The sequence below is a fragment of the Hydra viridissima genome, unplaced genomic scaffold (genome assembly GCF_058129835.1).
Source record: "Hydra viridissima isolate aposymbiotic clone 2 unplaced genomic scaffold, HvirCarnegie_v1 scaffold_3, whole genome shotgun sequence".
Lineage (NCBI taxonomy): Eukaryota > Metazoa > Cnidaria > Hydrozoa > Anthoathecata > Hydridae > Hydra > Hydra viridissima.
The window spans coordinates 18,800,508-18,816,179 of NW_028324302.1; the positions used below are offsets into that span (position 1 = coordinate 18,800,508).

Consider the following 15,672-nt stretch of genomic DNA (forward strand, 5'->3'; position numbering starts at 1 on the left):
CCAAACTTCAAACCCAATTACGTCATATTTATTGCAAATTTGAAAAACCACAGGTTATTTTACGAAAAGCCTTTATTTGTTTTGAAATGTGCAATCGTAGCAGATCTTTTTTAATCGTCGAAATGCCTAACAAAGCAAAAGATCATGAAGATTGCAGGAAAACCGTTTGTTTTATATGCATGGTGAAGGCTACTAGAGAACTGACTCAGTTTCAAGCTGACAGAGTGAAAAAAATCTTTGAAGAAAATCTCGACTTCCTAGACCTAAGAGTGCCCAGAGGCATTTGTTCAGCATGCCAGATTACTCTTTTGAGAAAAGAACAAGGAAAAGATGTTGAGCTTCCCTCACTTTTCAACTTCAAGTCTATCAATGTGAGAATAGCAACCAGAGACCAAGAATGCCACTGCATAATATGCCAGATAGGTCACTCAAAGCTGAATGAAAGAAGTCCATTAGAATCCAAGGAAATGAAGTATTGTCAGCCACAAAAACGTTGCTCTACCTGCCTGAGCCTTATTGGCAAAGGTTTGACACACAAGTGTAATCAGTTTCAGTACCGACGGAGTTTGAAACAGCTTGCATCTGAAGACCCAAAAGCAGCAGAGCAAATCGTCTCACAAATGATCACAACCAAAAGATGCAACTCCTGGTGGATCAGTCAAAATCTCTCAACCTCAAGGAGGTCGACAACTTCGTGTAAGAGCAGGTAACATAATGAAGATCTGGTTTGCAAATTGAAAATACTTTGACTTTGTGCTCAATCATTATTTTTCTTTTCTAAATGGTAATAAATTATTTTTTATGTTAAAGGACCATCCAGTGCAAAGAGCATAAGCCCAGCATGACAACAGCATATCTTGTTCAAGTTAAGCTTAATACTGGGCTATCAAACAATGGAATTGAAAAGCTTTACTCAATCATTAACCAAATTGCTAAATCAAGGATTGTTGAACCCAACTTTCGAGCCAAGTTTCAGCTAAAGTCAAAGCTTTTGTCCGACTTTTTCACTCAGACAATAATTTCATCACAACCAGAAAACAGTACTGAACAGACAGAGAACCTTGTTGTTCACTGCAAAAGCTTGGAAGAGCTAATTGATGAGGTTCTTTTGACAAGAAAAGTTTTCTCTGATCATTTGATCAAGGTTGGGATTGATGGAGGTGGTAGATTTTTGAAGGTTTGCCTTGGAATCATTGAAATAAGCCAGAGTTAGGATGTCAGCTCCCCACCTTCAAAGCAACTCTTGACTCAGAGAATAGCCATGGACAGTGGTGTCAAACAACAGTTGATTGTTGCCATTCCTGAAGAATTACCTGAAAACTATCTGAATGTCAAGCACATCTGGTCACTGATTCAAGCGAATTCATCAAAATTCATCATTTCATGTGATTTGAAGTTAACTAACATCAAGTGTGGGCTGCAAAACCATGCAAGCTCACATCCTTGCACATGGTGTGATGTGGATTCAAGATACCTTTCAAGTTGTGGCTCACTTAGGACACTTGGATTATTGATGAACTGCTACCAAGCATTTAAACAATCTGGAGATGATGTCAGAGTGGCAAAATCATTTGGCAAGGTGGTTCATGAGCCAATAATCACTGGTTCTTCTGAATCATTGATTTTAGAGCTGATACCTCCAATGGAGCTCCATCTTCTGCTTGGTGTGGTAAATCACCTGTACAAATCTTTAAAGAATGTTTAGCCCAAAGCCATCCAATGGCCTGCTGCTCTTCATATTGATGAAGAACCTTTCCATGGAGGACACTTTGCAGGAAATCAATGCTACAAACTCCTCAACAATCTGGCATTGCTTCAGCATCTTGCAGAGAAAGGTACTGCCTTTCAGGCTTATGGTTTTGTGGAAACCATGAGAAAATTTCAAGTGGTTGTATCTTCTTGCTTTGGCACAAAATTTGGGTCAGATTACTCAGAAAGCATCAACCAGTTCAAAGCCTCTTTCTTGGCACTGCCAATGTGTAGTGTTACTCCAAAGGTTCATGCTGTATTTTTTCACATCAAACAAATTGTTGAAATAAAGAGAACACCTCTTGGCATTTTTGGTGAACAAGCAACAGAAGCGTATCATCACCAATTTAGTGCCCACAGGCAGAGATACAAGCGATCTCCTGGTCATCCTGACTATGGCCAAAAGCATTTGACCCGCATTAATGACTACAATAGTAAGCACTTGTGAAAAGAACTCGAGAATATGAGAACTAAAGATTTTCAGAATAACAAGAACATGATCTAATTCGAAATTTAAAGATTATTTATTTCAGTGTAAAAATATTCTGTATTATCAGCCTTAAGTAACAACAGAATATGTTGCATTATGTTTCAACTGCTTTTTTTAATAAAATTTGAAATTGATTTTCTCTTGTGGACAAAATAGATGGATTTCAATTCTTACATTTTTGGAGTCTGGATGCACAGGGCTTTCAGCCAATATAAGTCATTTTCTTAGCATGGCTCAAAGTAGTATCTTGAGATTTTGTGGAGCAGTGAAACTTCAACTAGTTTTAAACTTCAACTAAATTTTGTATTATTTATTATATCTCTAGTTAACTACTTTAGTACATTAACTACAAATGTAGTTAATGTACTAAAGTAGTTAAGTAAATGATCTCAATTTCTATATAATCATCAGAGTAAATTTCTTAAATTATTAAGAATGTCTAGCTATATAAAATTAAGCTTAAAACATGGTTCTATTGCTGTTATCTTTAATAACTAAAAGGAAGTTGGTGTGACTGGTTAGACAAGACCGAAATTTTTGACGAATCCGACAGATATTAATATAATTTAATTTCTATTGTTTAAAACAAAGATTTGTAAAATGCGCAACGAGCATGGTTCGAAAAAAAAAAAAATCTCGTTGCATGTTCATCTCTTATACATCCATGCTCTCATGGTTCGCTGAAATGTGGGACCTCTTTGATGTTAAATTCGCTCGTTAATTCCGCCGCTATCTTGGGTGGCCAAAACTGCCTTCAAAAAATTTCTCGTATACGCTATCCAGTTATATTTTGAGATCAGCGGTTCATGTCAAAATAAAATGATAGATAAGCGTATATTACACAAACGTCCGAAAAATGTTTATAACGAAAAGAGAGGGGCGGGTGTTGTATTTGACAAAATTATGCATGAATCCATTTAAAATATCTTCTAAAAGAGTAGAAGGTTGCAGAAAATACTGTAGGATTTATTTAGTTTGTTGGTTTTGTTTCACCAAAATTGAACATGGTATAGGTACTCAGTGAAGTAACAAAAATATTGTAAGATGGTGGTAAACAAGGTAAAGATACCTTGAGTCTTCATAGTGATAAAACTACTTTTTCTTACATATTTATTTACCTTTTATTTACATGGGGAATTTTCTCTCAAGAGTTGAGAATCTGATTTTTGACCAAAAAGTAGTTTTCTTTAACATTTTAAGGCTAAAAATGATAAAGTGTTATTTTATAGTTATGAAAATTTTGTTTTTATAGATTAGAAATTTTAGTATAAGGTTAACTGAACTACTTTTTCTTTTTATGTTATCTTACAATTTGATTCAATAGATTTCTGCTTTTTTATTTCTTATTCAATTTAAATTTATTTATTAAAAAATTATAAGTTTTTTATTATTAATTTTAGAAGAGTTTTTCATGATTGCTGCAAAAGTAAGCTGGAAGCAATATCATAAGTATCAGCGAGTCACTTGGAAATAAAAATACAGAGCAAGTTTCATCTGGATTGTTAAAACATACACATAGTAATAGATGGAGAGCAGTTCAAGTTGTCAAAATGTGGAAATCTCTCTGTTAGTTGGCTAAAATTAAATCAAAACGAAAGAAAATTAATCAGGTTTCATTCCAAAATATTATGGTGCGATTGAATGCATTTGAACTCTTTAAAAATAAAACCAAAAAAATCATGTTTTTTTCTATGCAGGAATCCAACTTGTTATAGAATCAAGTGTTGTTATTTAAATGGCTGATATGCAGTAAACTGTAGATATTTTATATGAATGTAAAACGAAGGAAGTTGTTGACGGTGATCAAATAGTTATTAAAGATATAATTTATGCCAAGAACACAACTGAGTTTATCAAATTTATAATTGAAGAAAGAGTTATTTGTAATGTTAACGTAATGGTAAGAATATCTTTAGATTGTGATAAATACCTTTCAAAAGTAATTATTAATCTTTTCTATCCAAAAAATTATTATTCTTCCTATGAAATATATGAAGAATCTACTGTGAAAGACTTTGATATTCTTATGATTGTGGAGATGATCTCAGTTGATATAACAGAATCTCCAAAATTTACTTGCACCTTTTAAACTTAAAGAGCTCTAATCTAAAGTATGGAAGAAAAAACTCTTGTCTATATTATGAAGGAAAATGCTCCCTCAAAACCATAGACATTCTGATCATATTGTGATCAGAATGTCTATGTTGGAAAAAAAAATGGTTGAAAATGCAGAAATACAAAAATGTAATAAATTCTTGTTTAATTTACTTAAAAGAAGGTCAATAAACTTTTCTCAAACACATTGTTTCCATACCTGAGCTCCAAATTACGATGGGAGTTTTGGATAAACCGTGTACTTTTTTATGCGTTTGGTCAGCTTTTCAAACCTGGTTGAAAGCATTACACACTAATGTGAGGGTAACATGGCGTATGGTTTGGTGGAAACAATTCTAATGAATTTATGTCCCTGTTAGATGTTTTGGAGAGGGATGTTACCTTAACTGCAACAGTTTGCATAAATTTATAAACTATTCAAAAAAATGTTAATATTTTATTTTGAAATTTAAAGCATCAGCTCACGTTTTGTCATAATAATATTCAGTGGGTAAGCTAGCTTGAAACGTGAAATGAAAAGGTTAGACGTAAATATATTGTAAAAAAAGTTGTAGAAGCTGTGAAAAGTTTTTAAAATTGGAAAATAATTTGCTGGGAAAAAATCTCATTAGTTACGACGTGTCTTTTCGCATTAGACCAGGAAAACCAGATAAGGAATTGGCAGTTGTTTGTACAAGAAACAAAAGAGCAAAGACTGCAGATTTAGCTGATGAGCTCTATGCAGCTCTGACACTTTTCAAAGATTCAGCTTGTTGTGAAAAGAACTTCTGAGTGAGTTGACGTAGCTCAAATGAAAAGTGTTATGGATAATTTGACGGAGTGGATTATTTCTGCTGCTTTTTACTTTGTGTTTGTTGACGCACTGCTTCAGCATGCCCCCTCAAGAGGGCGGAGAGATGCTTTTATTTCGTTGCAGAGAAAACCATTCAGCTGGTGACACCACCATCCATTCGCAGTAGATGCAAATGGAACGGTCATCAATAGCTGTGGGATTGTCGCAAGACATTCTCACGGCTAAGCTTCACGCTCAGGTGACATCACTACAGCTCATCATCATGGTTGTTGTGGTTGTCTTTGTTGAATCACAAAGACGGGACGCATACTATAGAAAAGATCCTAGTAAGTACGGTCTTAAGTCACTAATAAAGTCGGAAAGCAATTTACATATTAGCTATTCCGCTATGATTGTGGTGTCAGTTGCATGTACATTGTTCAAACAAGAGTTTTTTTGTCATGGTAAAATATTTAAAAATACAAAAATTTCTTATGTTGTTTTAAATAAAAAAGTGAAAACGTCTTAACGAGTGTTTAATTTATTGATGACCTCTGATAAATTTTCCTCTTAACAAAATTGCCGTGCGCAAAAGTGAACACTCGCAAAAATTCGCGTATGTAATCCAACATGCTTAAAGCTTTTAAGCAAAAGTTAACATTGTTAAAAAAGAGTTTTATTGAAATCGCTAATTGTTCTACACTTTAAACCTACTTTCTTGCATGTCAACATATAAAATCCAATAAAACGTAACTTTCTATTAACCTTGCTTTCCTCTTCTCCTTTAAAAATGTTCCGCTTGATTTTTTTTTTTTTTTTTCCTTTAAACGTTACTTTTTTCTTCTAAACCTTATTTACATTTACTGACTTCGATTTATCATTTATTGATTGTTAGACTTTAGATTTAGTTAGATTTATTATAGATTTATTTACAGACTGTTACATTTATTGACTTTAATTGTTATTTAAAAAAAATCTCGTTAAGTAAAATTGGTTTTTACGAGATCTTACGAACATTTAAAAAAAAAAAAAAAAAGTTGATTTTGACGAGAAAAACGTGTTCTTAAGATCTTGTGACGAGATAAAGGTTATTTGGATTCTTCTAAGATTCAAAGCGACTTTTTTTCTTGTCAGTTAAGCATACTTACCTGACGGGAAAGCAATCCTGATCAATAAGGGGTTTTGCTTCCTCTGTTAGTTCGGCAGGAATGCCAACCAGACGAAGATACGATGTGAAGCACACTTCGGAGCTCCCTCGTGGCTTTTCCAGGACCTTAAGTATCAATATGTGTTCGTTTGGTTAATTTGTTTTTGCCTGTTGCTGGACAGTTTAGAAATTAAGTTCTTAAATTAATAGAATTTTGGCTTAAACGCCCTCTTCTAAAATTTTTTTAAATGTCGAAACTGATTACATATAGTTATGAACTTGGCTGTACAAAGTTATCTTAGTCTTATCTGTTCTTCGCATCAATTTTTATCGTGTATTTTAGGAAATTGCATTGGTTTTGATAACGAAGTACCAGAAGGAAGAACTGTAATTTTATGGTGGCAAATTTGTAAAAGTATTGTTAGCGGTATCCAATTGACGGAAACGTGCCATGCCGAAGTCAACAGTTCCTGATTTTTACTTTCTTCAACAACTTTGGTTCAATCGACCGAGCGCCTTTGCTTTTTTTTTTTTTTTTATCTAGCCTCTTTGCTTGTCGCAAAGTGGATCTGTACGAACCCCCAATCAACGCTTTCTTTACCAAAAAATTGCTGTTGCATTTTCCGTTTACATGAATTGAGATTTTTTATTCATATATAAAGGTGCTACAAATTGTCAAAAAAAAAAAAAAAAAAAAAAAAAGAACGATTCAGGAAATCTTATTCCCTTAGGTTAAAGAGAGAGAAGACCTTATCGAAGAACTTATCGAAGAACTTATCGAAGAACTGAGTCGAAGTAAAGCAAATTGTACTCTCTTACGCATTGGACATAGCCCTAAGCGCTGTTGATAATTTTGATTATCAAAAGTACTCGAGGATTTTTCTCAGCTTCAGTATTCAAAGGCTGATATTTCCAAATTGAAAAATATACCGCACAATCTAAGGTTAGGTAAAGCAAAATAAAAAAGTAATATATACGCAAAGAAAAGGGATAGAGTTCATAAACAATAGTGAGATATATTACAGCGTACAAAATAGATATAAAAAGGTGTCAAAAAATTTTTCAATATAAAAAAAAAAAAACTTCTTTCTACACCTGTCGTGACATTTAACCCAATAAAACTGGTTTTTATTAAACCGAACTAACATGACAACGAAATCTATTTTTAAAACAAGACATTATGACAACACTTTCTTTTAATAAATGAGAAAAGCAGCGTGGGAAGCTCGCAGAAAAACGGCGCTAATGTTATGACATTAGTACATTTAACATGTGACGTTTCACGTAAACATCACACAGTCGATAAAAAGAATTAACAGGTTTCACAAAAACATAGAAAAAAGTTAAAAAGTAAAACACGAAAATTAAAAAATATTTTACTACTCTATTAGAAAATTTTTTATTAATAAAACTTTAATTTAGAACTTTAATATGGTTTTTGGCTTCTTTTATCAGTAGAGCCATGTGTTTTTCATCACAAACGCTCACTTGTTTCAACTCTTCGATAGACATCTCGCTTATATCAAAAATGCTGTCTATGCCAGCATCCGAAAGATCGCCTATAAACATAGGAAGGCCAATATGAACGAGCCAATCTTGAAGCGATACTTTTTTGGGTAAACTACCGTCGTTATGAAGTCTGCTAATGTCCAACGGAACCTTAAAATCAATAACATTACGCTTAAAATTATTTTCTTGTATTTTTTGATGCATGTAAAATAAGAAGGATGTATAATTTTTTTTTTCCCATGTTAATATTATGAATAAAAGCAAAACTCCACCACTGGAAGTTTCTTTTCAATTCTTTTTTCTGTTCTAATAGCTTCGAATAAAACTGCGATATCGTTGGCAGGGTGTTGGAGCTCGTCCGAATAGCGTTTTACCAATGCGTATGGCACCGTCCAAAAGCCATCCTTAGAAAAAAAAAAAAAGAAAAAAAAAGAAAGGTCCCTAGACATAAAAAAAGAAGAACACCCGAAAAATTATCTTTAAAGAAAATCGATCAATTGAGCATAATGAATAAAAAATCTAAAAATATCATTTACCGAACTGGAGTATGGAGACTCGTAGAGTTTTATCTCTTCTTTCCGAAGCTTTTTTTTGAGTATTTGGTTTAAAGAAGGTCGTACGGACAATTTCTTTTGCTCTACAATTTCACCCTCTTTATCAGAACTTTTCAGGTTGTGATCTATTTTTTTTATATTGTCACCTTTTTCAAGCGATTTTACAGAACTGCTATCGACCAATGTCCCTCGCAAGTTTTGAGAGGTAAATTTTATATTTTGTTCATTTTGTACATCAGGATTATTTGAGCTAGTAATATTGTTTTGTATATTGGAAGTAAACCTCTGTCTGGGAAGAATTACTGGTTTTTGAGGAGGTTTACTCTCATCCGCTTTACTAGTCCTTTGAGAGTTGTTATCTAAGTACGTTAAGTCATCATTCAAATCGTCTATTAGCCTACTCATTTCTTTTCCAATATCATCGAAATTTTTATCTTCATTCAATGGAGACGTTGCATTAGTAGTCTTCTGACGTCTGGGAGGAGCAACTGGATTAGTTTCAGATAGGGATTGAATTCTACGTATGGGTCGGGGAGGAGCCGAAGGTGGTTTCGTTACGATTAACGTTGAGCTAACTGGAATATTCTGAATTTGGCTGTCATTTTGAGATCTTGAAGAAGCGAGAGTTTCTTCTTTGTTTTCCGTAAGCTTTCGCTTAGATATCTCTTCCTGATACTTCGTGTAGGATTTTATTTTTAATGACGGATGCCGCTCTTTTAATGAAGGCGGTTCTGCCTCATTTTGTTCTCTAGGATTGTCGCCAACATCTTGAGAGGAAGAGATAGTAGGACTTGAGTTAGCATTCCTTTTGAGATCCAGCCTTGGAGGAGGAGGGGGAGCTATACGAAATTCTTTTTTTGCTACTTCAGCATTTTGCTGCACAGTTTGTAAGTCAACATATTGTGGCTGTAAATTACTAACTTCTTCTGTATTTAGAAAACCATCAGGTGGCAGATCATTTGTCTCGCTGAGTGACAATTGTTCTGAATTTCAAAAAAAATATTAAAGCGTCACGTAACTTTTAAACAAGCTTTATATTGGCACAAAAAAATATTTTGAAAGTAATTTGTATCGTATAAAGTTCAAACTCAGCAACATTAGCAGGAAATCATTTTAGAAAACTATTTTTTAAAAATTCATATGTAAAATGCATGCAAGTTTAATAAGTAAATCCCTTAAAAAGAAATGCCCTACCATCTTTATCAAAAGAGCTTCCATCACTGGATTTGGTTTTCTTACGAAGTGAACCCCGAATTATCTTTAATAAACTAGGTTTAGAAAGATCTGGACTTGTTTTTGCAGAGCAAGCCATATCTCCTGCTACACTAGCTCTCTATGATAATAATTGAAAATTTTTAATTAAAAGTGTATATAAAAAGGATTGTATAAAGCAATATCAAGGGAATGAATCTTACTCTTTCCTGTAGCTTTACTAATAGTAGTTCACTATTTGAAACATCATCTAAAAATTTCAAAAACATGCTTTAGTAACATGCTAAACTTACAGTAAATTTTTTAAAAGTTTTTGTTCAATTGCTAATGAGAATTAAAACACCTATTTAGTTCTAAAAGATAAGCTAAAATTAAGTGATGAATACTACAATACTATGTTAACGAGAAAAGCATCTTAAGGCAAGCTCTACAACTTCAATGACATAAATTTATTAACCATTCCAAAACATACTCTAAAAGTTTCAAAATTTAGAACTTAGAAGCTAAATCTCTTATTGGTTTTCAAAAATCAGTAACTTTCTTTTTTGTTCACACAATTCCAAAAATCAAGCTCAAATTTATTTGAAAAAAAAAAACTTCATGAAACTTGGAATTTCTTTTAAGAAAGCAAAAGTTTAATTTTGTTTAGAGTTTTGCATTTGCTACAGGCTTGTAATGGTTTGACTTGCCACGCTGTGATGTTATATCAATTGGTACAAGAAGAGTATAGATAAGATAAAAACAAGCTCCACTCTTTTCTCAGGCTTTAGTGTTTCTCCTATTTTGATTTTGTTAAATAGCATGACAGCTTTAAAACCTTATTAATTTGATACTTTTGTACTTATCAGACTGTGACAGGAACACAACTCAATGAGAAGGTGGGATGTCTGCTTATCAAAACAAGAGTTAAATTCTAACATTTTCTCTAATTGAGATATTGTTTTAAAATGTTTGTCATACAATAACACGGTCATATTGAACTTATGATACTAAGGCTAGGAATAAACAAGGAAATGAGTTTATTTCTTAAAGGTTAAGATCATTACAACATTGTTTAAACATTTTTTTCTATCTAAAATCTGGTGACTAGAATTTAGGTGTAATAATAGATAATAGAATATATAAAACAAATTGAATAAAGAAAGTTAAATATAGTGGTATAAAAGATATTAGAATTAACTATAAACTTAATTAATTGCTGCATGGTTTTTTAAATTTTACTAATGCAAATAATTATTTGAGGAAAATCTTTAAAATTTAGTTCTTTCATATAATTTATCAAAAGTTTGAGATTTAAAGGTAAGTTTGTTTGGTTATTCAACTAGTTTTATAAATATGTCTGATGATACACTATTCTGTTAATTTTTATTTTTGTACACTTTTTTTTAATAATCAAATGATTAAATGTTTTTTTATCTTCCAAAAAAACAAAAAACAGATAAGAAATTTTCTTCACCTGCATAAAACAATGAAGATGGTTTTTTCATTGACTTTGATGACTTTCCTTTTTTAAACTTGTTTAATGATACTGTGTCAGATGGGGGGCTGGAGTCTATATGGATGCTATGTTCATTTCCATCCCCTGATAAAGATTTAGATAAACCACGTCTATAAAGGAAAAGTTATAGAAAAAGTTCAACCTTGAACATACTAACAATGATGCATTTGTAAGAAGTATAAGATTAAAAAAATATAATAAAAAATTACTTTTGAACTGTAGCTAGGGCATCCTCTTGACTAATTTGTTTGCTTTTGACTTTCTCAAAAAGATTCTTTATTTCAGTCTGAGAGAGAGTTACGTCTGTTGCATTAAAGTCATAAGCAGATTTGCGTTGATCTACTTTTCCTTTAACTTCATCTTTATGTCTTTTAAATATGTTTATAAATGAACGCTGCTTGGATGCAGGTTTTTCAGGCTTTAATTTGTTTGAAGGTGTAGCAGTGTTTCGAAATAAATCTAAAATATATTTTAACAAAATTATTCATATAAAAAAAGTATGAACTATAGTAGTGATACATGGCAGAAAATTGAATTAAAAATTTTTAAATACCTAAACTTAAGTCAGTTGTACTCTTTGTAATTCTAGTGTCATACTTTGAGGTACTTAATGTGCGACTTTTTTTACGTGTTTCAACATCTAGGTATTCTGCTGGCTAATAATATAAAATTAAGTTCATATAGGAAGAATCAAATTCAAATCTGTAATACTTTTTTACAAACTCCTTTATATATTTTTGAAAAGTTCAATTAACACTCACATCATTAATTAACGGAATATCTACTTTTGAAACGGGAATCTAAAAAAAAAAGAGTTCCAAGACATTACCATAGCATTATAATGTAGAGACACGTTGTAAAACAATCGCTTTTAATGTTATACATTATAACATATTTTAGGCTGGATTTCTAAGAGTAGTTTTTATACAACTACTGCATTATACATCTACTGCATGACTTATTCCACGTATTATGGTCAGATCTGTATGGATATCATTTTACTGCACATCACTGCACTTTGAAGATGATGGCTAAGAAAATTCTTGAAAAATCTTAACTTGAGTGAAACTGTTGTTTTTTGAAAGTGTTTTCAGAAGAAAAAAAAATTTTTCACAAATATGTAAGTTTGTCTGTAAAGGAAGTTTTTAATGCTTTACATTTATATTCTTCCAATAACAATTTTTAAAAGATAATTCAACACAATTTATATTATTGCAATAATTTACATTATGATTTTATGTGTACTTTTAAATTGCAAGCGCAAACTTTTTATTTTTATTGCATTTTTTAATGGGCTGTCGATTAAAAATGGTAAAGGAAAAAGAGCACAAACCAGATTTAAAATTTATTAATATTTGTATATGTGATTAGTATTTTTCTTTAAACTACAACTATTTCAAATCCTGTAAGATTAAAAGTATTTTATATTTTATATACCAAATTTGTATCTAGTACATGAAATAAATAACATAAATGAAACAGATACTATAATAAATGATAACATAATATATAAAATAGATAATAACAAATGAGCAATATAAGAATATATGAGATAGATAACATAATATGATGAAATAGAGAGGTGGTAGTCAGAAAAACTTTGTTAGCAAAAATATTCCTTAAAATTATAAAATACTTCATTCATTTGATTGTATGATTGTACGGGGAGTTGACGTTTTCTTAAAACCTCCAAAGCCTCAAGAACATCTTCAAAATAAGTCTCCAGTTCATCAGCCAATCTAATGGCCAAGGTGTATAAATCACCTAGAGTCCCATCCTAAAATAACAAATATCAACTCAAATAACTGCAACTTAAGATCAAAAAAAAAAATTTAAATACCCTTTTATTCACATATCAACATAGATAACAAATAGATATAGCCCTAATACTTTAAACAATATTATACTTTAGTTAGAAAAAAAAAAAAAAAACAAACAAATTTAAAGTGGTTAAACACATTTGATACAAATTTCAAATTCAGTTATTAAATTTATTAACTTGTGAGCTTCATATTTTTAAAAACATTAACAAACTCTTAAGTTAGTAAAATGATGACTAAATTTGAATTTGATAGTGGTATTGTTAGTACAAGTTAATGATAAAAATTTGTTTAAATTTTTTTTTAATCTCTAAAAATAAAAACACTTTTATATCAAACCCGTTTTCTATACACCTGGAATTTATATAACAGTATGTCATATCAATATGTAACACCAAACTCTATTGATGAATTTGAAGAAAATGATTAGAACAAAAATAAAATAGCAATTGTGATCAATGATAATACTAATGATGGCAACAAGGTTGAATGAGGCTGAAAAACTATTCTATAATTAATTTGAAAACAAATGCAAAGAACCTCCTGTAAAGACACTTGTTTAACAACTCTTTAGCGCTAAATGACCAGATCACATTCTATGTGTCATTTCTTAAAAGCACATAGAATGTGATTTGAGCTAAAGTACTAAGTGATATTGATAAAAATTGGCTAACTTAAGAAAAAATTATTGCCTTTACGTTTAAAAAATGCCAAAAACTATTTCTTAAGAAATTATTTAACCTATAAAGGTGAAAATGAAAATTTAAGAGTTTTCAGTTTATATGATTTGTTTGTAATTAAACTCAGAAGCAGATTACATGATAGTTATATAATTTGTAAAAAACTTGTATTTGTTTAAACAAGCCTAAAAAAAATCATCAGTAAAAACTATTCCTTTAGAACATTAAGAACCAAAAAAATTCAATTTAAAATAATCTAGTGAATTTTTTTATTTTAAACAAAAATTGATTATTTGAAATAATAAACTTGTCCATAAAAATTTAAACAAAGTGATGGAAACAGCTCCATAAGTTTCAAAATGTACAGTTAATTAACAGTGATTCTTCAGCTAAAGTCATAATCGCAGAAAAAGAATGTAACAGCAATTATACCATAGTTACTGCTTTCCTAAGAATTTTTTTTTAAATCTATACTATAGCAAATTGTTGTTTTAATGTAAACTACAAAATCTGTCTTTTTTTAATTCCCGCTATTATATCTTTGCTTAACAAAGGGCACAACAGACTGCTGATTCATTCTTGGATTTTAAGAGGATTCTAACTAGAGATGATTATCATATTGAATTTAAGAAAAGAATCTAAATAAAGACATTCATAAACTCACCAATAGAAAATTGCAAAAAACTTCTATGAGAAATGCTTTGCAAAAAAGCTCATAAGTCTCATAACCATATTTGATTTTTAATTTAATTTACTAATATTGTTAACTGAAATTTAATGGAAGTTGTAAATAAAACCAGTATTCTAGACAAGAGATTTGATGTAGACTTAATGAAGCCAAGAACTTTCACAAATATACAACTGTTAACAGGAAATCGCTAATTTACATGTGATTTTATAGATTTGGTCTTTTTTTTTTTTTTTTTTTTTTTTTTTTTTAATAGATTTTGATCTTATCAACTTATTTTAGGTTTGTACTTTAAAAACAACTATCTTTAAAAAAAAAATTTAATAACTTAAATACATACTGGGTTAAAATATGGAGGTTCAGTTAATTGGATATTGTGCATATTTAAACATTCTTTGAGCTTGGATTTTAAAAGGACTTTTTCTAATTTAACCCTTTCTACTGCAGGTGCTTCTTGTTCAAGTTCAAAGTATAAGTTCTTGTTTAAATTTGCAACTGCAGATAAGATATCATTGCGATCTCTTTCACTCTTTACATTTATCACATCCAAATCCGAATCCTTAATCAACTTGCATGTATCAATATCTTCATAGCCATTATCATAAAAACTTTGGGCATAATGTAGAAGGCCAAGATTGCGCAACCAATCTTCAACTGGCTGAAAAGGGGTTCTTTCAACCATTTTTTATATACTATGTAATTCCAGAAACTAGAGGGCAATTTTTGGACATCCTCAATCAATCAAATGACATATTGTACTAGTTTGTTTGTGACTAAAATGCAAAAGAGACATGAAAACAATAAAATATCAAATTTATTATTAACTTTCAAAGTGAAAAGAACTAATAAAGTATTGATATAAATAATACTTAAGAATAAATTTTAATGCTTTTTACCTTTTTTTACAAACAAAATTTATTTCCATGTAAATTTTGAATAAAATTTAAATATTAATTTTATGTCATCAAATATAAGAAAGCAAGAGATTTCCTTTTAACTATAAACTATGATCAGAAAAAAAAAAAAAAAGTCTAAAACTCAAAGGGTCAAAGGATATCACTTACTTGCAGAATTTTCTTTTAAAGAGCTTAAAGTTTCGACTTTTTTTCAATAAAAAGATCATTTTTATTTCATTCAAACTATTTCAAAACATTCTAGTTACCCATATAAAATCTCATTTAACTTCTTCTTCTTTTTTTTTTTCAATGTTCTCAACAGTAAACAATTCTTTTTTGTCATGAAATTATAATTTTATATTTTATTATATTGTTACATTTTACTTATATAAAACTTATAAAGATTTGTGATGTTCTTTTTGTCAAAAACAAAACTTTACAGTGGATTAAATTATACTATTAACTTAAAAAAAAAAGAACTTAGAGTTTTTATATTTTACATAACAAAGTTTTTATACTTTATACACAACAGAGAGTTATAT

The 15,672-nt window shown here is 30.4% G+C and overlaps 1 protein-coding gene, 1 long non-coding RNA gene and 1 other non-coding gene across 4 annotated transcripts; 1 reads left to right on the top strand and 2 right to left on the bottom strand.

Annotated features, from left to right (window-relative positions):
• Positions 1-3,090: 3,090 nt before the first annotated feature.
• LOC149891300 (uncharacterized) lies at positions 3,091-5,652 on the top strand. Of its 2 annotated transcripts, XR_016450953.1 has the most exons (3): positions 3,097-3,298; positions 3,640-3,849; positions 3,937-5,652. It is a non-coding gene; the product is annotated as an uncharacterized LOC149891300 (long non-coding RNA). The 2 variants fall into 2 exon arrangements; XR_016450952.1 differs by having other exon boundaries at positions 3,091-3,298; positions 3,640-5,652.
• Positions 5,276-5,487, bottom strand: LOC145180830 (small nucleolar RNA U3). The gene has a single exon (XR_013845765.2). It is a non-coding gene; the product is annotated as a small nucleolar RNA U3 (small nucleolar RNA).
• A 1,597-nt stretch (positions 5,653-7,249) lies between the features above and the next one.
• Positions 7,250-15,006, bottom strand: LOC145199308 (uncharacterized). Its single transcript, XM_090081925.1, has 11 exons — positions 14,575-15,006; positions 12,683-12,823; positions 11,808-11,846; positions 11,600-11,702; positions 11,256-11,505; positions 11,005-11,156; positions 9,752-9,798; positions 9,531-9,669; positions 8,319-9,319; positions 8,055-8,186; positions 7,250-7,932 (listed from the first exon to the last, which is right to left on the bottom strand). The coding sequence occupies exons 1-11, from the start codon at positions 14,914-14,916 to the stop codon at positions 7,687-7,689; spliced, it is 2,592 nt and encodes an 863-aa protein (XP_089938051.1). The 5' UTR covers positions 14,917-15,006; the 3' UTR covers positions 7,250-7,686.
• Between the last annotated feature and the right edge of the window lie 666 nt (positions 15,007-15,672).

Coding starts and splice junctions, on each gene's coding strand:
- LOC145199308 (XM_090081925.1), bottom strand. CDS start 14,916: ATGGTTGAAAGAACCCCTTTTCAGCCAGTTGAAGATTGGTTGCGCAAT. Junction 11,157..11,255: donor GCCCTAGCTACAGTTCAAAA/GTAATTTTTTAT, acceptor TTTCCTTTATAG/ACGTGGTTTATCTAAATCTT. Junction 9,799..11,004: donor ATCTTCATTGTTTTATGCAG/GTGAAGAAAATT, acceptor TGAAATTTTTAG/ATGATGTTTCAAATAGTGAA.